Source organism: Lithobates pipiens, unplaced genomic scaffold (genome assembly GCF_037356315.1).
Source record: "Lithobates pipiens isolate NorthernLeopardFrog02 unplaced genomic scaffold, aLitPip1_a1.2 Scaffold_30, whole genome shotgun sequence".
Classification (NCBI taxonomy): Eukaryota; Metazoa; Chordata; class Amphibia; order Anura; family Ranidae; genus Lithobates; species Lithobates pipiens.
In genome coordinates, this window is record NW_027507791.1 from 91,652,057 (window position 1) to 91,674,140 (window position 22,084).

The 22,084-nt window shown below is 40.8% G+C and overlaps 1 protein-coding gene across 5 annotated transcripts in view; it reads right to left on the reverse strand.

The window, feature by feature from the left end:
• The window catches only part of SIPA1L1 (signal induced proliferation associated 1 like 1), a 407,147-nt gene that overhangs the window by 10,431 nt on the left and 374,632 nt on the right, over window positions 1-22,084 (reverse strand). For 4 of the 5 annotated variants that reach the window (XM_077464604.1, XM_077464603.1, XM_077464601.1 and 1 more), the window contains 4 exons: window positions 21,386-21,625; window positions 20,792-20,951; window positions 14,557-14,782; window positions 2,855-3,001 (listed from right to left, as the gene is read on the reverse strand). In XM_077464604.1, the coding sequence (XP_077320730.1) occupies window positions 2,855-3,001; window positions 14,557-14,782; window positions 20,792-20,951; window positions 21,386-21,625 (773 nt within the window). The remainder of the gene's footprint in view (window positions 1-2,854; window positions 3,002-14,556; window positions 14,783-20,791; window positions 20,952-21,385; window positions 21,626-22,084) is intronic. The other variant, XM_077464605.1, reaches the window with a different exon arrangement.

Consider the following 22,084-nt stretch of genomic DNA (forward strand, 5'->3'; position numbering starts at 1 on the left):
CATAGCTTGTAGATTCTATAGCTTTCGCAAAGACCAAATAATATACACTGATTTGGGTTATTTTTACAAATGATATGTAGCAGTATACATTTGGTCAAAATGTATGAAGAAAAATTATTAATTTTGCAAAATGTTATAACAGAAATTAAGAAAAATTTATTTTTTTTTACAAAAATTTTAGTCTTTTTTCATTTATAGCGCTAAATAAAAAAAAATAAAAAACAGCAGTGATTAAATACCACCAAAAGAAAGCTCTATTTATGTGAAAAAAGGACACACATTTCATATGGGTACAGTGTTGCGTGAATGAGTAATTGTCATTCAAAATGTGAGAGCACCGAAAGCTAAAAATTGGTCTGGTTAGGAAGGGGGTTTAAGAGCCCAGTGGGCAAGTGGTTAAATACACAGTAAGATTGTTGCAAGTAAAGTAGAAAAAGTCTATGCAAAACACTACACTTACAATCTGTAAGAACAGTTTTACTTGGGCAGCTTGTAATTTTATATAACAATCAGGGTCTAACACCTTGTCTGTGTCCTGTACTCTTTAATTAAGCACTTCACACCCCCCACCCACCCCCCCCCCCCCCCCCGGGAAAGTTTTACCCACTTCCTGACCAGGCCATCTTTTGCGATTCAGCACTGCCTTGCTTTAAATTACAATTGGGCGGTCATGCAACGCTGTGCTCAAATAAAGTTGATGTCCTTTTTTTCCCCACAAATAGAGCTTTCTTTTGGTGATATTTGATCACCTCTGCAGTTTTTATTTTTTGTGCTATAAATAAAAGAAGAGCAGCAATATTGAATAAAAAACAATATTCCTTACTTTCTGCTATAATACATTCCCAATAATATAAAAAAATAAACTAAAAATAAAACATTCTTTATCAGTTTAGGCCAATAAGTATTCTGCTGCATATTTTTAGTACAAAAAAATCCCAATCAGCTTTTATTGATTGGTTTGTGCAAAAGTTATCGCGTTTACAAACTATGGGTTAGATTTATGGCATTTTAATATATTTTTTTATTTTTCTATTAATGGCAAAGATCAGTAATTTTTAGTGGGACTGCGACATTGTGGCGGACAAATCTGACCCTAAGTGACACTCTGAGGACCAGTGACACCAATACAGTGATCAGTGCTAAAAAAATAAATAAATAAAATGCACTGATCCCTGTATAAATGACACTGGTAGGAAAGGGGTTAACACTAGGGGGCGATAAAGGAGGTAAGAGTGTCCTAGGGAGGGGATTTCTACCTGTGGGGGAGGGGAGAGTGTTCCACTGGAGGAAAACAGAGATTGTGCTTCAGGTTAGCTGAAACAGATCTCTCTTTTCCACACTGACAGATCAGTGGTGTGCCTTGTTTACATAGGCACACCACTGCTCCGTGTCTCCTGTGAACAATCGGCAGGTTGTGACGACTGGACCCACTGATTGGCTCTGGCTGTGTCCAACAACATCGAGTGTGGCACGCCCTACACCGCATGCACAAAATCATGTACAGTTACGTGTTTTTGTGCAGCCGGGCCGCCCTGCCGCAGTATACGTACGGTGGGCGGTCTGGAAGCGGTTAAGATAGAATCATTTATGGCAGCCACAGATTGATAGAGTGGCTTCAAATATAAGCAATGGACATAGCTTTTTATTTTCCTCTAAACTTGTATAACAATACTAACTAATGGAAAGAAGGAACAATCGCGTGTCTGGACACTGAGTTTCTCAACTCTGTGACTCACCCGGAGAACAGGTTTAACCACTTGCCGATCGCAACACGTATATATACAATTGAGGTTTGCAAGTGGCTTACAGGGATTACGGCTGAAGATATTACAGTTTTTTTTGCAGCCGGCATTCTCATGAAAGCATTCCGAATGGCTCATGAGCCGCTGGAATGCTTTCTGAAGCGGCAGAAGGGGACGTCCCCTCCTCACGCTCCCTTAGGTGATCAAAGACTAGATGCTCTTTGATCGACTCTATGGCCTTGGAGGACAGGAGTGACAACATGACATCACTTCTGGTCCAGGTTGGCACAAGATAAAACATTTATATTTTTGATCTTTTGCTTTAAAAAGGTAAAGAAGAAATTTGGGGTCTTTGTGACCTCAGATCTTGTCATAAAGAAAAAATTCCGTTTGCAAAATTGCTGCTTAAATACCATGTGACATAAACATTGCAACAATCTCCATTTTATTCCCTAGGGTCTCTGCTTAAAAAAAAAAAAAAAAAAAGAAGTATAATGTTTGGGGTTTCTAAGTAATTTTCTAGCACAAAATACTTAAACTTGTAAGCAAAAAGTGCCTGAAAAAAGCCTGGTCGGCAAGTGATTAAGCTATACAGGATAGAAAGCCTTAACGCGGTTGTATACCACTGCATGTTTTTTTTTCTTCTAACCTGCAAGGCAAAGACCTAATGTGCTAGTATGCATCAAACACTAGCACTTTATGTGAAACTTACCTCAAAACAAAAGCCCTCCAGCGATGTCATGTCTTTGCTGGAGACAGCTTCCATCTTCACCCTTCTGGCTTCCGGGTTCGCGGACTCCGGCTCTGTGACTGGCCGGGGTCGCAATGACATCAATCCCGCGCACGGGCGCTGCCGGTCATGGGACAGTGCTCTGAATAAATGGCCTTCAGAGCGCAGACGCCAGTGATTTCACTGGCTGCATGTACAGTATATATCTCCTAAATGGTGCACGTTTAGGAGATATTTACACTCCCTATACATAAGATTTATAGGTAAATCTTATTATAGGCTTACCTATAGGTAAGATTTAAAGATGGAAGTTTACTTCCTCTTTAAATGGCCTGGGAAGTATAGTAAGGTTTCTGCTGCCTGCTTACTGTAAAATTCTTACCTTCAAAGGCTTTGGCAGCATCCACCAAGTTTGACCACTCCAGGTCAGATGCAGCATCTGGCAGAGGCATTAGTCCAGGGTCAGGCATAGGCTGCCTTCTTTGATCATGAATGTCTGTGAGGGAGGTATCAGAGGCAGAAAATTCACCTGAAAAATAAAATTAACAAGCAGGAAATTGTTGAATATTTTTTGAAAAATCCATATTCAAGACAATAACTGATTAAGCTGGCATTTAGTTCTATAACATCTGCTGGCATATTTGCAGGAGCAGCGACAGTCATGAAAACCTGTTTTGGGTTTTATGCCTTTGTCCCTGAGGAAACCATCTAGTTACTGAATCTGAGATCATCTGTACAGTGCCAGAGTTCCACCCTTTGATGTGCTCTTCCCTCTGGCTTCTTAAACTTGGACTGATCAATTACACAAAACAAAAAACTAAAACTTATTAAAGTGACTCTGTCATGAAAAATGTATGGGGGCTGCTATTGCTGGCCTTCGTTTGAAATGCTAGCTTCTTTGCTGGTTTCAAATACTTCTGAGTGACAAACTTTGAAGTTGAGAAAAAACTGGAGCAGAGCGTGTAAATACCTTTTCTGTCACCAAAAAAAAATAATATATATAATATATATATATATACACACACACATACGTTATTGGCACTACATGCCAAATATAAAATACTTAAAATTAGTTAAAAATCACATAAAAAAAGATTCATTACAACATTAAAAAAGGGGGAAACAATGCTACACTTCCCCAATATATAAAATACACTGCAATACTGGACTGGAAAATGAACACCTATAATTAAATGAGTAAGGCCTTTAATTGTTACATAATCAATGTTGCAGGTGAACTAATCCAAATGAAGGTTTCAACGCGTTTTATGATGGTACAGTTTCATCAGGACTACTGCGTATGTAGATAAATACTTGCTTTGAACAAGCATGCTGTAAATGTGTGTGTGAGGTATCCACATTTCTGATCTCTATACTTCCTCTAGGTCAGAGATTTGGAACCATTTAACCCAAAGCATCAGAATGGCAGGAGGAATTTAACATTCTCAAAGTAGAATTCAGCACTGGCTTTCTCTATACTTTTCTTGGAAGAGAGTCACTTTAGGGAACAGGTACAACATACGACAGCAGATTTAGGTCAATGCCCTGAGAACCATGTCACAGCTGGATAGCTGCATTAATATTTCTCTTTGAACATGTCTGTATAAACAGATGTAAAACCAACAGATTAGAAGAGAATGTGCGTCCTTTTTACTGGACTGAAGTATGCCTAACTGCTTCTCAGACCACATAAGTACCAGCATACATACTACGAGCAGATTTGTGTAATAGGTGATGCCACAGCATTTCATGCATACTAAGAAAGGGAAACAAATAAGCTTACACAGAGGAGGAAAGGGGGAACAAGGAGGATGAAAAGAGATCTGGAAGTAAATCTGTTATCAAAGAGCATACAAAATGAACAGGGAGGATAACCAACCTTAAAATATGTATTTCAAGTGGTACAGATATGCAATCCTACATTAATCACATCGTCAAGCCAATTTCAGTATTTACGTGAGGAAAGTACCATTACATGCCACGATATGGAAAAAGTTTGAGAATGCACAACTGCTGTGGAGGATAGAATTAGCAATGTTGAAGATACTTTGGCCTCTATGCAACGAGATCTAAAAGCAGTGGGTTTACAGTCCAAACACCATGCTTTAGAAAACAGATTACGCAGAAATGTCAGGATATTGGGCCTCCCGGAACAGATGGAAAGAAGAAAATGCTATAGAATTTATTGAACATTGGCTGTTGGAGATTTTTGACAAAAAAGCATTTTTTCCCTTTCATCTCTGTCAAGCGTGCTCATAGGATACCATCGAGATCCCTCCTCCAGGAAAGTTTCCACGCCCATTTATTGTTAAAATGCTGCATTTTGGTGACAGAGATAAAATAATGGCCTTGGCACGAACAAAGGGCATTATAGAAGTTAAAGGGTCAGATTACTCTATTGAAATACAAAAAAAACGAGGGCAGAATATTTAGACGTTAAAAAGCGTCTTCGTAAACTTCAAATAACATACAGAATGTTATACCCAGCTAAACTGAGGATTATTGTTAAAGATGAGACAATTTTTTTTGATAATTCTAAAAAGGCCACCATATGGCTGGACAAAAATGAGCAACATCTGTTTTCTGATTGAAGATATACCCAGCTGAGAAAAAGTCACTTGCTTTTTTTTTCCTGCCCTAAACATTATAAGCTAAAAGTAGGGGGAGTGTGATGCAGCTAGGTGGATGTTCACATTCAGGCCTGGGATAACAGTTTTTTTTTTTCCTTGGGGGAAAATGTTTTAGAATGAGGGTGTGTGAGGGTGGGTGTTGGAGGGCCCTGTGTTTTTTTTTCTCTCCTCCTCTCTCTCCCCATCTAACCCCCCCCCCACCCCCCGTCGAGTAGCTCTCACATATGCACATATGTCGGGGTTATTATTATATTAATATATGCTATAATTTACGTTTGAAATACCAGGTTATGTTTCCTTCTTTATCTTGGCTATAGATATAACAAATGGGGATAATGGCTAATGAGTTAGTATTTGTATCCTGGAAAGTGAGAAGATTGAAGGAGACGGTTAAAAAGGGATATTTTCTCCATTCTGGAACAATATCATTCATCAATAGTCTGTCTGTAAGAAACTCATCTCACAAAAGACACTGTCCCTCTATTACAAAATACAAAGTTTCCTAACTCAGTACCACTTAGGGTTCTCTATATATTCAAGAGGCGTTAGCCTGTTAATATCAATCAAGATACAATTTTCCTGCAGACAGACTTTGATAGATCCCCAGCGTAGATATGTCCTATTGGTATGTTCATTACCGTATTTAGTACTAAATGTATAATAAGATCAGTATATATACCACCACCTTATAACTAAGAAATATTGCGGAGGATTAGCATATTTCTGGCTGAACATCCTGGTATCCCAACAATGATAAAGGGGGATTTTAATAATGTATGTGATGCGAGTATGGATCGATACCCGACGGGCCTAAAATTGGAGACTCCCTTTGCCATCCATCTGTGGGAGATGGGACCGTGTGATATGTGGCGCCTTTTTAATCCTGGAGTATATACGATTATACTTGTTGCTCCTCTACTTATGGTACATTATCCAGGATTGACTTGGCTCTGGGCATGGAATTAGCTTTTTCCCTGGTTTCTGATATACGGTATTTGGCAAGGGGGATCTCGGATCATTCTCCCGTTTTGCTGACCATAAAAAAAATTAAACCACATAACAAAAGTTATTGGCACATGGATGCCTCATGGCTACAGGTGATCCAGGGGGGAGTCCATGCAAATTATTTTTTTTTTTCTTGAAAATACAAAATCAACAACTTCTCAGGTGTTATGGGATACTATGAAAGCTTTTCTCAGGGGGTCAATGATACAAGCTATAAGCAGGTTTAAAAAGACAAGTAGGGAATGGGAACTTTACTGACAGGAGAAGTACAACAAAAAGAATTTCAATATGTTCAGAATCCTACACCTGCGAACCAAGCTATATGGAAGGATGTTAAACTTCTATATACAAACAGCTATGGAAAAAGCTGAAAGGGAACAATCTTTAGCAAGGAGTAAATATTTTGAGGAGGGTGAGAAAATGGGAAAATTTTAGCATTTATTACTAAATCTCAGGCTAACCAACTTCAACCCCTGTATACGCATATCAAATGGGAATATCTCCCATAGCCAAGAGGATATATTATCCTCATGTGCTACTTTTTATAAAGATCTATATCAGAGTAAGGCCGTTTATCATTAGAATGAACTTAAAGATTGTCTGCACCCCTAATGGGAAAGCACCTGGCTTAGATGGCTTACCATCAGAAATCTATAAAAGCTATGGCGACATCTTGCTGCCAGAACTGCTGAAAGTATTGAATCATGCACATGCATCATCTAAGTTACCGGAAACCATGAATGATGCTTGCATCATAGTAATACCCAAGCCAGACAAAGACCATCTATTGCCAGAATCTTATTGTCCAATTTCGCTTTTAAACTCTGATGCTAAGATCTTGGCAAGGGTCTTAACATATAGGCTAAATAGGGTTATACATAAGTTGGTGAATGTGGACCAATCAGGTTTTATACTGGGTAGGTTCACAACAACGAACTTAAGAAGACTCTTTTTGAACATACAGATACCAACAGATAATGTTCGGAAGAGAGCCATATCACTAGACACAGCCAAAGCATTTGATTGTGTCAAGTGGGCATATCTATGGGAGTCTATGGAGAAATTCGGGTTGGGTAAAGGATTTGTGAAGTGGATCAAATTATTATACACAGCCCCAGAAGCATGTATACAGATAAATGGTGGAATATCAAAGTATTTTTGTTTGACTAGAGGTACCATGGAGGGGTGTCCGCTGTCACAGTTACTATCAACATTGGCTATATAACTGTTGTCAATAGCAATCAGATAGACAACAGCTATTAGGGGCTTTGAGAGAGGAGGAAGAGCCAATAAAATTTCATTATACGTAGACGATGCATTAATATTTTTGGGAGACACAGATCAACATATGTGATAAAGGGAATTCTTCTTCTACCAGTAAGGACCGTCCAGTGGGATGGGAGGTGTTCACTTTGTGACCACTTACAACAATACAGTTTGTTTCTATCATAAAACACTGCCTCCTTGTCCTATATGCGGATAAAACTTTGCATCATATTTTAAGACAGGGGTGCAGTTTTTCTAGTAAGAAAGCTCCTACTCTGGGTACTATGCTTTCGCCTTCTCTATTTCTATTAATGGGCTCCTATCCTTGTGGTTATAACACCTGTAAACAGTGTAAAAGACACAGAAAAATCAAGTTTGTTATTTCTTTTTCAACAGGTAGAACATATCCAGTAAAAAGTTTTATAAATTGCAACTCAAAGAGGATTGTTTACCTAAATGATTGCAGTACTTGTAGAGTACAATATGTGGGATGCACTACATTAGAATATCAGAACACTACAATGACACTTTAAATAGCAATGCAAAAAATATGTATCTAAACACTTTAGAACAGTCCATGATGATAATCTGGAGTCTTTTTCCTTTTGCAGTTTGGAACAGGTGAGAAGATCTGTTTGGGGGGAAGGGGTACACACACCATATCCTACTTCGGTGGGAGGTGGTGGAGACACAGATTTAATATTCGATTCCCTAGCGGAATGAGCAATAGAATGGATGCAAATTTGCTTTTAAAATAATTTAATTCTACGGGGGGTTAATAATTGTTTTAGTTTTTGAGTTTTCAGTCTGTGCTTCCATTCTTTCCCTCCTCTTTTGTCTCTGGTTCTACCAACCTCACATGATTTTAAATCAGATTGTACCGCCCCCCTTTTTTTTGGAGGACTGGATACTTTTTCCTATATAAACTTGAATTTATTGTAAATCTGTATGCTATGAAGAAGGCTTTTGCCAAAACATGTTTGCATTTTGATGTTGCACTGCTGTTTGTGCTCAAGATTGCGTTGCCGGCATTCTTTTTGCAATATGTGATAAGGCTGATTGAAAATTTTGGTAGATACTCAGAGTTTGTTATAAATTGGGAAAAATCAGTACTACTCCCCGTTGATAAGTTAACAGTGGCCATACAACAAATAGAGCATAAAATACAGGTTGTTACATCCTTTAAATATTTAGGGACAAGGATCTCTTCAAATTTAATGGAATATATTAATTATAACCTAGCCCCCATATTAGATAAATAGAAAATTTTATACAAATTGTGTGGGCCCCAGTGTTACTCTGTCTTACACAATTCACCGATCTGAATACCACTTAAATGGTTTAAAAAAAATAAATAGACTACCTGTTTTGAACCTTGCTATGGAAGGGGCAAAATGCTAGCATTAAACCTAATACATTACAACTTCCCAAAGATAAGGGGGGCCTTGATGTTCCAAATGCTAAAATGCATTTTTTAGCAGCACAACTACAAAAGGTGGCAGGATGGGAAGTAATAGATTGGACAGACTGTAGTCAATCAATAATGAGCAGATCTTCACAATATCATTTGATAGCTCAAATAGAATCAGGTAGCTTGGTTAATGGGCAAGCCCCAACTCTTGGACTTATACATAAGACCTGGCAGGAAATTAAACGTATTAAGCAATATAATTACATACTCACCCTTGTGGGGTAATAAAAATTAAAAGGAACTAGACAAATTAAAAGGATTTGGAGTATGGAGAGAAAAGGGGATAAAATATATTCGGGATTGGGGAGAGAGGAGGAGAAATAGTTTTTTTTTTTTTTTTAATATATGCTATGTAATATGTTTGTGTTGTATGAATTCTGGAAATATATTTTTTGGGTTTCCCATGTTTGTTTGTTTTTTTATAATTATCTGCGATGAAGAAAAACAGATTATACAAAAAAAAAAAAAAAAAAAAAAAAAAAAAGAAAAAGGGAAAAAATACTACAAATGACTCAAAAGACATCATGCATACTTACAGCCCAGATAGAGGTAGTGCTTGGGAAAACTCATGTTGCATAATAATAGTTACTTCGTTTCTGCCTGCTGAGCATGAGGCGTTAGAGACACAGCTGATAATTTCTTAGTAATTAGGCTGGGCTCACATTTTTCCATTGTGGTTGTGTTGCTGTAATGCATATTACATGTGCTGGCTCATTGTGGTGCCATTAATTTTGAATGTGAAAAACCGTGCTAGAGACCAAAACGTAATAATAAAAACTAGCTTGCTCACTACCCTAATACATGGTATACATGAGATAGAAAATCAGAAATGCAGTGCTTAAAAAAAGCACATAATGCTCCTAACAAGTGATTACAATGTGCATAATGTAAAAACATCAATTAAACACATAAGAATTATGAATTCCCAGAAATGATTTGAGAATTCTTAATGTGTAGCAGAAGCAAAAAAATAGAATGTGTATCCCAATAGCCTCAAAGCCTTTTAGTGATAGGGCCACAATCCAGACCACGGGGTATAAAAGACACAAATGATCCTCACTCAGGAGAGGTAAAGTAGCTCTTGTTTTGATATTCCATCAGGGGCATCTGATGACAATGTATGATTAAACACGTTGGACAGAGCTGGAACCCAAGCCACGGCACATGCACGAACTAGCCACGGCCATCCTGGTTTGAGCAAATAGACCATTCATGTAATACAATTTGTCTGTATAACATCCACTTATGTACAGTAAGTGCATTTACAGTTTTCAAATTTTGCTTAACCTGAGACTGTCTTTTTTTTAATGGCATCATTTCTGCATGGAGCTTTACTGTATATGGATCTGTGGTATACTAGGCGTTGTAATCATTTGATAAGACCCCTGTGGGAGGTTGGAGGTTCTGTGGAATATCAAAACGAGCACTACTTGACCACTCCTGAGTGAGGGTCAATTGTATCTGGTAAGCCCCCCACCTTTTATACATCGTGGTGGTCTTATCGCTGAAAGGCTTTGAGGCTATTGGGATACTTATTCTATTTTCCCCTTCTGCTACACATTGAGAAAATTGCTCAAATTCATTTTGAATAGCACTTAGGCCACACAGCTCCAATGAACACACATAACAGCACACCATAAAATGTGGTAACACACCATGGTGCGTTGTGGTACTGTGTTGCCAACTCTGTTAAATGGGCTGCCTTAATGCAACACACTTTGATGTGTGAAGAAACGTGTTAAATGGGTGCGTTACTGCACCACAAGTTCCATGTACCCAGCATAAAAGACATTAGACCAACATAAAATTTATTTGACTTTAGTTTAAAAAATAAATAAAAAATAGGAATGCCATTCTAAAAGCATGTTAAAGTTTTGCGTCTACTTCAGATACAAACAACATTCACATGAACCTTTAAGTGAACCTTAAGCACTGGCTTCTGACATAGACGGTTTACTTAACTGCAAAACGCATTGCAGAACTCCTCATAGTCAGATCCCAACTTCCATGAATATGTCAATAATTTGATTACAATAAACCAATGTTTTCAGGAGCTGATAATTGAGACAATGAGATGCCTTTTGCAAACACATCCGAACTGTAAAACAGTGATAATACTTATTATCACATTGCTGCAAACATTTGTCGATATATGAGAAAAGCTGAAAGTGTTTTTAAAGGCAAAAGGTTTTTTTTTTACCTTAATGCATTCAGGTAAAAAAAGCCTTCTGGTTGCAAGTTTTCCCTTAACCCCCTTCCTTATACTTACCTGAGCCCTATCCCAGTCCAGCACTGTGCACAAGAGCAGTGGTGCTGCTTTCTCTCTCCCCTCTCACTAGACTCTGTCAATCAAATCCAGTGATGAGGGAGCAGGGGCACCCCGCACCTGGTGTGTCATAGTTTGGCTTAGGATCCCACGAGTAACCCCCCTTTTCCCAGAAAGTGGCTAGCTGGAGGGGGACCTCGAAGGGGGAGGAACCAGGAGCGCCAGTGGGTGACCCGTGAGGAGGAGAACCAGAGCTGCCCTGTGCAAAACCATTGCACAGAGAAGGCAAGTATGACATGTTTACTATTTTAAAAGGAAATAAAAAGACTGAACCTTTAATATCACTTTAAGCTTGGAAATGTTCTTTAGAATTATTTGTTGTGTACAGAATGCAGTTCCTGAGTAGGGATGAGCTTTCTGTTCAGGCCAAACATGAGTTTGACGCGAACATTGGCTGTTCACCCGTTCATCGGAAACCGAACATTATGGGCCGTTCATGCCAAATTCAAGCGACGCGTAACGGCCCATAATGCACTGCAGGAGCGCAGTGCATTGCTGTATGATGTTTGGCCAGAGCATGCACCATGACCTGCATGCTTTGGCCAATCACAGCGCCCTCAGCTAAGGGAGCCATAATTGGCCAAAGGCAGGGTGCCTTTCGCGAATCATGGCTCAGGGGGACCAAGTTTGAGCAGGCAGGTTATTCAGTTAGTTGGAGTGTATTATATATATATATATATATATATATATATATATCCACTGCATACAGTTTAGCTATATGTCACTGCAGGCTGTTCCTAGTGTACTTATTCTAATATACTTCTAGCAAGCAGTTGATTTTCAGTTAGGTGCAGTGTATATAAAAAAAAAAATTATATATATATATATATATATATATATATATATACACACACACACACACACACACACACACACACATATATATATATATATATACACACACACACACACACACATATATATATATATATATATACACACACACACACACACACACACACATTCTCCTTCTATGCTACTCTGGTATAATCAACCATTTGCCTAATATTGCTGCAATACCGGATCCCATTATGTGGGCAGAGAAGTGGGTCAGGCAGCTTAGGGATATTGTAGGAAGCAGGCAGCTGCTTACTTTTAATGAACTTAAGTCCAAATTTCAATTTCACAATTGGTATTTTTTCCAGCTACCTGCAACTGTGCTATGCTTTCTTTTCAGTTAGGAAGCACAGCTTTACAGATCCAATCCTCAGACCTGGAACAGTTGCTGGCATCGGAACAACTCCACAAGAGCCTGTCCGAAGCCTATAAAGAATTGTTTATGATTAGACCTAAATCTATTGAAAGTGTCAGGGAGTGGTGGATATCTGCGATACCCAATTTTCAAGGCAATGATTGTGATGATATGAAGAATTGCCCCTTTAAATATTTGGTGTCCTCCAAGAACCACCTCATTCAATATAAATTCTCCATCGGATTTTTTATGCCGACCATACACGGTTCGAATTTTGAAAGAATTTTCTTTCGAAAACCATATCTAAGAATTTTCATATGAATTTCGCACCATTAGTGGGCTGCAGCAACAGCCGATTTTCGTGTGGAAATCAAATATGAAGAATCGGACATGTTGGAAATTTTTTGAAAAACAAAAGATTTTCTAATCAATGATGGGAGAATCGTGCGAGAAATGTAATAAGAAAAGAAAATTTATAGGGAGAAAGGAAGATTCCCGGCCACGGCCGAATTTAGAAAATCAATGATGGCACCATCGGATGACAAAAAAAACAAATTTTCTGATTTTGAAAAGAAAATTTGTTCGAAATTCGACCATGTATGGCCTGCATTACACTTGCACCAGACTTGCCAAGATTTCGGCTTCTGACTCGGCGAACTGTTGCCAGCATTCTCCAGCAGACTTTGAGCATACATTTTGGCAATGCCCATTAAAGCAGTAGTAAACCCACTGAAGTTTTTTTTTTACACTCACCTGCAAAAGAAAAGGCATAATGAGCTAGTATGCACCGCATACTAGCTCATTATGAAATACTTACCTTAGAACGAGGCCCCGACATCTGGCCCGATCCACGCCGAGGGAGCCAACATGTTCCCTCAGCGTTTCTTCGGGGTATCGCGGCTCTGGCGCTGTGAGTGGCCGGAGCCGCGATATCGTCACTCCTGCGCATGCGTGCAGGAGATTTCTTTCCAGCAGGGTCCGGTGTCTGCCGGGAATCCCCTGTGCGCGAACTGGATGGACTTGTGTCTTTTTTCAACCTGACTAACTATGTAACTATAACTATGTAAGCCTTATTATAGACTTTCCTGTAGGTTAAAGTCCCAAAATTGACTATACAACCACCTTAATACAGCTTTTCTGGTAGGCAGTGGTTCGAGCCCTTGATGATATTACAGCTCTTTGTATATCCTTGACTATTGCTGTGTGTTTACTTGGTCTGGTGGAAGAATTAGCGCAGAGGACCTTACTATCTATTACTCTGTTTTATACACATAAAGCGATTCTTCTACATTAGAAGAAAGCTGAGGCACCCCCACTGACTTATTGGAAGACCTTAATAAGGCATTGTCATTCTATAAAGCCACATAACAAAATAGTGGATGTCCCAAAAAATTTCAGAAGGTATGGCAAGGTTGGACTTCTGACTCATCCACACTTACTTGAGGCTGTCGTAATTATAAGTCGGGTTGATTACTCATATTGAGGGACAGGGGGGACATCAGATTGTGTTTGGTAGTGATGTTAGGTACTCCGATATCAATCATGTCTGGGGAGCTCCGGTAAAGGTGGTACTGTCATGCTGAAATTTTCCTAGGCTGTATCTCAAATGTAAATGTCTTTATATCCTTGCACAGGTATTGCAGGGGGCGGGTTATTAAGGGATGTTTTTGTTGCCCTACTATTTTTCTTTAACAGCTGTGCCAGTAAAAGCTACTGTATTTTTCTTTTATTTTTTTCTTTCTCCCTAGTATGCTTTGATGTGTAAAAATCAAAAATATATTTCCAAAAAAAAATAAAAAAAATCCTTCTACATCTGTCCATCTGTTAGTACCACAGAGGAGGGGTGGAGAGCTGCAGTTACACTGTGTGAGAGCTGATTGGATGAAAGGCACACACCCTCCTCCACACAGCAAACAGGAGCGAAGGAATGATACAGAGCTGAGTTCTGAATAGACAGCTGTTGCGCTGAGCTCCCTCTCCACCACAAATGTATCTGATGTGTCGGGAAAACTTCTCAGAAGTGACTCATGCTGATAACAGAGGAACAAAGCACCACTTGGAGTGAGATAAGTAAACACTATAGATATATGCGTTTTGTTCAGATTTCATGACTGAGGTTTACAACCACTTTAAGGGATAGAAAAATACATTTGATTAAGAGCATTCCAACAAATTATATTGTGACATTTCTTACCATGCATTGACGTCATACCGAGAGTATATGATGGTCTGCGCATTTGCAGAGACTTATTCAGAGACGGGTAGGTGCTACTGAAGAGAACATCATTGGGCAGTGCCTGGTCCAGGAGTGATGTGCGTGCATTGATAAATACCATCTCTCGCTGACTGCTGTAGATACTCTCATCAGAAAGTGTCCTGTGCAAAGACCGCTTGCTAATTGGAGTTGTAGAAAAAGAGGACTGAAAAAAAAAACGAAAAAAAAAAACCTTTAAATATTTCACCTGTATCTCGTTTACTTCTTTGGTACTAGACTGGAAAATATATATACAATTTTAAAGGTTGTAAGAAGAGGGAAATGTACCAAGACTTGGCACCGTTAGATCCCCATTATTTGTTGAAATTGTACCCTCAGATAATGCCTGATAAGCTCCTCTGTCACTCTCTCTTCTCCTGTTAATATAGTCCATGCAATGCAGCACGCCTGATTGGTTCTTTGTGCTGCTTCTCCCTCACTGTCTCTGAGCTATGCTTTACAGGGATTTCGAGAGGCTGATATCAAGTCAAATTCAAGCGGTTAGACTGATTGCATTAACAAAAAAAATAAAACATTTTATGATGTATTGGGGCTCATTCACACAGTTTTTCCATGCCATATATCGCCCAGATCTGTGTTTTTCTGCAAGGGTGCACCTAGGTCTTTCCCAATTACTTCCAGCCAATCATTGAAAGGCAGAGAGGCTTCACAGCTGTCAGTATTTGCACAATGATCAATTACTTGCAGTTAGGAACAGATGAGTGGCCTGGAATGCAAACAGTCTGCATCTGTCATCGCTCCTTAAAGCCAGAGGTGTACCTAGGGTCTCCAGTGCCCTTGGCGAGAATCTGTATCGGCGACCCCCCCCCACCTACCCACCCCACTGCCATGAATGCAGCACCCACCGTATTGCCATCAGCGCAGCACCCACCCCATCAACGCTGCACCCACCCCATCGCCACGAACGCCGCACCCACCCCATCGCCACGAACGCCGCACCCACCCCATCGCCACGAACGCCGCACCCACCCCATCGCCACGAACGCCGAACCCACCCCATCGCCACGAACGCCGCACCCACCCCATCGCCACGAACGCCGCACCCACCCCATCGCCACGAACGCCGCACCCACCCCATCGCCACGAACGCCGCACCCACCCCAACGCCACGAACGCCGCACCCACTCCATCGCCACGAACGCTGCACCCACTCCACCGCCACCCACACCCTGGTGCGATGCCGGATTTCGATTTGCGCCCCCCCCACTTCCAGCTCTGCGGTCAGGAAGAGTGGAGGAGACGGCGGCGGCTTGGCTTACAGAAGCGCGGCCCGGGCGGGACTCCAGGAGGCAGAGCAGCCTTCGCGCATGCGCCACCCACGTTCAAGGACTGGCCAGCCCCGCCACAGCACATGACCAGTGACCACCACATTCGTCCAATCACAGGGTGCAACATGGCGGCCGAATCGCATTCGCAGGGGACACAGCAGTTAAATTCAGATTAGTGACCCACAAACTGGTATGATGCCGGATTTGCGCCCTCCCCCCTCAGCCTGCACGGCTGCGCCCCTTGGTACCCCCCCTTCTTAAAGCAGAATTAAACTCTCTTAATCAGCATTACCTATTTTTTAATCCTTATGCTGCCAATATTAGTACAAAAATAGGAAGGTATATTTTCTTATTTTCACTTTTTTTTTTTTTTTACATTTCACCAGTTGCTTCCTGGTCTTGACCAAAATGTTGTCATACATACCAGGAGCCTCCATAAGCTTTTCTTTCAACTGGAGGGGAAGAGGGTGCCTTATCAGCTAAGCACACCCTCCTGTCTGCATGCCAGAGCTAAGGGCAGAGGGATTCCAGGAAGTAAATGCTACATATGAACCATCTGCCCTTACTCAAGATGGCCATGGCTAGAATTGCTAGGGCGTGTTTTTTAAAGTGATTTCTCAACAAAATAAAGCACAGACACATGGATGGACTGGGTGAGTTTGCTTTGAATATTAAAAATTAATTAAAAATAGTGCTTTTAGTTTGTGGTGCTCAGATATAATTTAGTTCTGCTTTAAGTGATTACATGCGAACAACCACAGACAGTGGCAGCCCCTCACTGCTTTGACCCTGGATCACTTTGAAAGTGAAAGTAAAAGAAAATCCCAAATTTGGGTTGTTCCCAGAAAAGTAATGGAGGGGAAATCTTCCAAAGGGGACAATAGCTCTGGTGACCCGGGAGTCTCCAAGCAATTCCCTCAATTTGCAGGGATTCCCCCTCACTTCCTGTTTGTCTATGGGACAGGAAGTGAAGGGAAATCTCTGCAATGGGACACAGATGGCTGGAAAAAAAATCAATCACAGAGTTTATAACTCTCCTTTGCTCTATCCAAAATGAAAAAAAAAATGTTACCTATAGTCCTACTTTACATTTTTTTGGATAGAGTGGAGAGGGATTCGAATACCTGCCAGGTTTTATTGCTTATGTGCACCAATTATGGAGATTCACCCTATCTATTTGTCCTTTTTACTATTATTGAAATTAAAAGAAAATGCCAAGTTTTGGATTGTCCCTAGATAAGCAATAGCGGGGAAATCTTCTGAAGGTGACACTAGTTATGGTGACCTGGGGTCCCCAAGGAATCCCCTTAATTTGCAGGGATTTCTTCTCACTTCTCACTAGCTATGGGACAGGAAGTAAAGGAAAATATCTGGATAAAGATGGCAAAAAAAGTTTTGCCTATTTAACCAAGGAGCAACTAAACATGCTCTCCCTCAAAGGGTAGATGCTCGATGCAGTTTTGCATGGGAATTCTACTAACCAGCATTTTAGCCAAAGAGATTGACTCACTTATGACCCCTGTTATCTATGGCCTCTAAAAGGACCAAAACCCCACATTAAATCAGACATTGTGGCAGAAAATGTCTCCCTTATATGCATCAGGAAGGCTGCTTAGCTAAAGGGCCAACAGAGTGTCCAGAGGAAGACAGGTAGTCAGACTGGGCAAAACTGTCTTAACTGAGGGTACTAGGGCCCTGTGGAGAGAGATCATTATCCCCCCATTCCTTTCCGGAACCATATGCTGCACCTGAGCTAGCAAGACAATCTGATCCCCGTTTCCCTGCGCTTATGACCTGCCATATGCGATATAAAAATTGTTCCAGCAGGTGTACTTATAAAAGGGTGAAGCCTTCTGTGCCAAGAACTATAGGCTGCTGAACCCAGGTAGGTGTCCTACCTGAGTCGCTGCGCTGTACAGTAGAGAGCCAGGAGCAGCTGGTGCCCACTTAGAGACGCAAGCCCAAAGGAAGATAATAGCTTGCACACATACAGGGAAGCAACTAAAAACAAGGCTGCACAGGTGCGGTAGCCCTACAACTGGCAGGTTTGCCCCAGACCACTGGCAAAATAATGACAAATTTAAATGGCTGGTTATTCTTTCATCCATGGCTGCATGACACCATTAAAAGTGTCACAGAATCACAGCCTGCACTTTTCTGGAGCCTGAACGCAGAAGCACCAGCAATCTGGGATAGAATACAAGCCTGGGACCTACTGTGGCAGATGTCTTTGTGGATAGAATGTAAGGGATAAGACCCTATCCTGGCTTCACCTTCCATTATGGCTATTAAGGGGTTTTCAGGGACAGGGCTCCGCTGCAGACAGATCATGACCCTGCACATGTATCTAACCTGTACCTGTGTCTAACATAATAGGATTCAACATGTGGCAATGTGAGCACCCACGCAGGATCCAGGCAACCTCTCATTTTCGCTAGGTGGGTTACCGGTACCCAAGGCTTAGCCAAGCTGCAGTCAGGGCTGCAGAAGCTATGGTGAAGCGAGAAATCTTGATGGAACAACCTTTTAGAAAAAAAAAAAAAAAACTTCACAGAAAAGAGGTAAGCTTCCCTCAGAAGAGAGAAGAGGTTCATCACTGAAGTACACCAACAAAAAACTGAGGCTAGGGGGTTATAAAGGGAATATGTCTGCAACATTTTTTTTTACCAACCCATCTGGTCTTCTGTTCACACGATTGTTAAAAGCCGAATTACAGGAATTCAGCTCCTTTTTAAAAAGGCACACTATGAGTTAAGCCCAAGGAGCTGCATGACATCTCCCAGGCTTATCTCTATTAATTACATCTGGCAGTTTTATTTTACTCCTGGAAGACAGCTACTGCTTTATTTCGGGGGGAGCCCAACGCTGATTATTCAGGTCTAAGCATCTTCAACATTCGAGTCAGTGCAGCTGATATGCGTGCCCCTCCCCATCTTCCTGCAGACTTACAGAAGCCTTTGTGATTTGTGAACAAATTTACAAAATACAAAGGCTTCTCTGAATGGGCAGCAGAGGGGTGGGGCGGGCATAGCTGTACTGTGTGCCTCTCTCTCCTCTCTCACAGCACTACAAGCTGCCCTGTTTTCTGTCAACCCTTCAAGACCTGTTCGTTTCGCGAGCATGGTGGCGTAAGTTTGGTGTGTTGTCCACGTCTCAGTTGGACTGCTTTTGGATGTCCCATGGTTAAAGTCACGGAACACATTGCATTAAAAAACAAAAAAAAAAAAAAACAAATATGTCATACTTAACTGCTCTGTGCAATAGTTTTTTTGAACAGAGAAGACCTGATCCTCCTTTTCTCAGGACCCCCGCCAGTGCTCTGGGCCCTTTCCCTTTGCAGAATGCCCCCCATAGCAAGCTGCTTACTGTGGGGGCACCCGTGTGTGTTTTCTCCCGAGCCGGCTCTCTGCGTCAATAAGACAGAGAGCGCCGCTTAGCCCCACCTCCTGCCTCTCTGGCTGTGATTGACAGCAGCGGGAGCCAATGACTTCTGCTGTTGCCTTTCAACCTTTACAACCACTTTAATGACTAAAGATCCTGTGTCTTGTACTGTACAACTAAGAAAATAGGATTTTAACTTACCAGTATATTCCATTTTTTTGTGTACAGTACAGGTCCCTCCCTTTTCTTTATGATTTCCCTAGGGCTATACATAGGATTAAGTATGAGCTCAGGTGTGTTCGCAAACAGCATGTGCAGAGCCTACCAGGAAGTCGGCACTGCACCGCGCTAATCACAAGCAGCGAGACATTGTCCCAATGCGTGGCTGCAGATATTGGGAAATGCCTGTGATTAGCGCTGTGCAGTGCCAACTTCCTGGCGGGCTCTGCGTGTGCTGTTTGTGAACACGCCTGAGGTCATCCTTTGTGACCTTTTTTTATTTGCCTTCTTAAAAAAATGTATGCTTTGATTCATGCAAAGTTCTTAGGAAGGGGTTAAGCATGCCTGTACACATTCATAAACAAAGGCTCTCCTCACTTAATGGTTCCATTCCAGCGACCTGGTCGTTAAACGAATTGGCCGTTAAACGAGGAGCCAATATTTTAAGCATTCCTTAACTACTATACTGCACTGTATTCTGAAAAAAAAGGTCTAAACACAAAGCTCCAACTCAATAATGTTGTTTTAATTTTCATATGTACAGAACACAAAAATCCTGTACTGTACAATACAATGATGTACAGTGCCCTAAAAGTAACAGCTGGTCGTAAGTCCGAGCGGTCCTTAAATGGGTAAGTAATGTTTTTATGGAGTTGAGTTTAGGAGCCTTGGCAAACAAAATACCAAAAGCTCCTAAACTGAAGTTTAGGAGTTGCTAGTGTACATGAAGCTATAGTCTTTAACTATGGACTATATGCAGCTGGGCTGTATGCAACTGCCATTAGGTGATGGACACCGGCAAAAAATGAAGGCTGCAGGGACATCCTATATAAGCTTCTCTTATTGACATTTAGGCTGCATTCACATCTGAGCGTTTCAAAGTTGTGCGTTTTTTCCCGTGATTATGTTCAGGTCACCAATGTAAAAGGCAGAAAAACGCCTGTAATCTGCCTCAAAGATGCTCGCGCCCTTTTTCAAGCTTAGAGCATTTTTCAGGCGTTTTGCTTCAAGCAACAAAACACTTAGATGTGAACAGGTGCAATTGAAATAAATGGGATTTTGCTTGTTGGGTATTTTCAGGCTTTTTTTTTCGGGCATTTTATGAGCTGAAAACGCTCAGGTGTGAATACAGCCTTAGTTATCAGTTTGGACAAATCTGTTTTTAGTAGATTGGTTTCCTTTCTGCATTATAAATGTATTCTATAACATTTCAATCGATAAACTACCAGAGTAGATAAATGATGGTTTAAATTTTGTGTGTATGGTGGTTTAAATGTATTATTTACCTTTAAAGACTTTTCTGATCCTGTAGGTGGATTCTCCAAGTCTATGAGCTTCTTAAGCTCATCTTGAACTGTGGACACCCTCTTCGGGGATGCCTGCAAGTCTCTGATTGATGCACGCAGCCTGGTAGGTGGCATCTCCACACAATCAATCTGGAGTCGTCTTTTATTGAAAGAAACAGAAACAAATGATTAGGAATATGACATCTAAATGAAAGAGAAAGCATACATTGTGAAATTTTGTTTATCATTGCAAACTAATAAAGCGATGAAGGAAAGCAGAGAGAGAAGAAAAGTCTAGTTTTGTCATGACCACCACAAACTCATGCTTTAATACCTGTTAGAAAGGAAGAAACCTGGACTCAAATTTCTCTTTGTGACATAAACAGAGAGACAAATAGAGGGAGTTTGTCAGGAAACAAAGCTGAATATTTAAAACATGCAACACATTCCAAAAAGTTACGCAACTTGTAAAGCACAAAAATGTGTATTGGCTCTTTCCAATCTCGTGTACCATACAAAAAACGTCAAAAGAACTTGCCAAGCCAACATGACATTGCTTTTACGATTTGACAACAGAACAGAAAGGGCTCTTACTTTCTTGAATCCATAAAGCCCACAGAGTTTATAGTCCCTTCAGGTTTTTTCCATCCAATCAGGTACTTGCTGGTAGCCCCCTGGCGAGGGTAGAAAGTCCTAGGACCAGAAGGGGAGGAAGAGGAAGAGGAGAAAGAAGGTGCGAGCTGTGGGGAAGTGGCAGAATGAGACTCTTCTTTGGGTGAACTTCTGGCACTAGTGAAAACAACGGGACTTGCTGAGTGCCGAGAGCTCATGGTGCTGGGGAGAATGAGAGAGAGCTAATCTTAATAGCTGTTTTTTTCCATCCACTTTGTAGATAATTTACACCATATCCAGGGTTTGAGCCATAGCTTGCCACAAAAATGAGTTAATGCTAGCGCACCTTCGCTGAACACAGTCAAGTGAACACCGGCAGATTATGATCATTCAGGTTTTAATCCCTTATGTTTACATGCAACACTGGGATTAATCAGGTTACATCTATTGGAGAGAATTTTGCATTCTTTGTAATGATTAAACACTTTTAGGAAGCATTTTATACACTCACTGGCCACTTTATTAGGTGCATCTATCTATTATTAATGAAGTCTTTCTTTTGCCTTCAGAACAGCCTGAATTTCTCGTGGAATTATATTTTGCCCGATGACTACTATTGCAGCCGATGACGACTCTGCAGAATTATGCAGTTTTGGCAGATTCGAAAGTCGCACATTCATA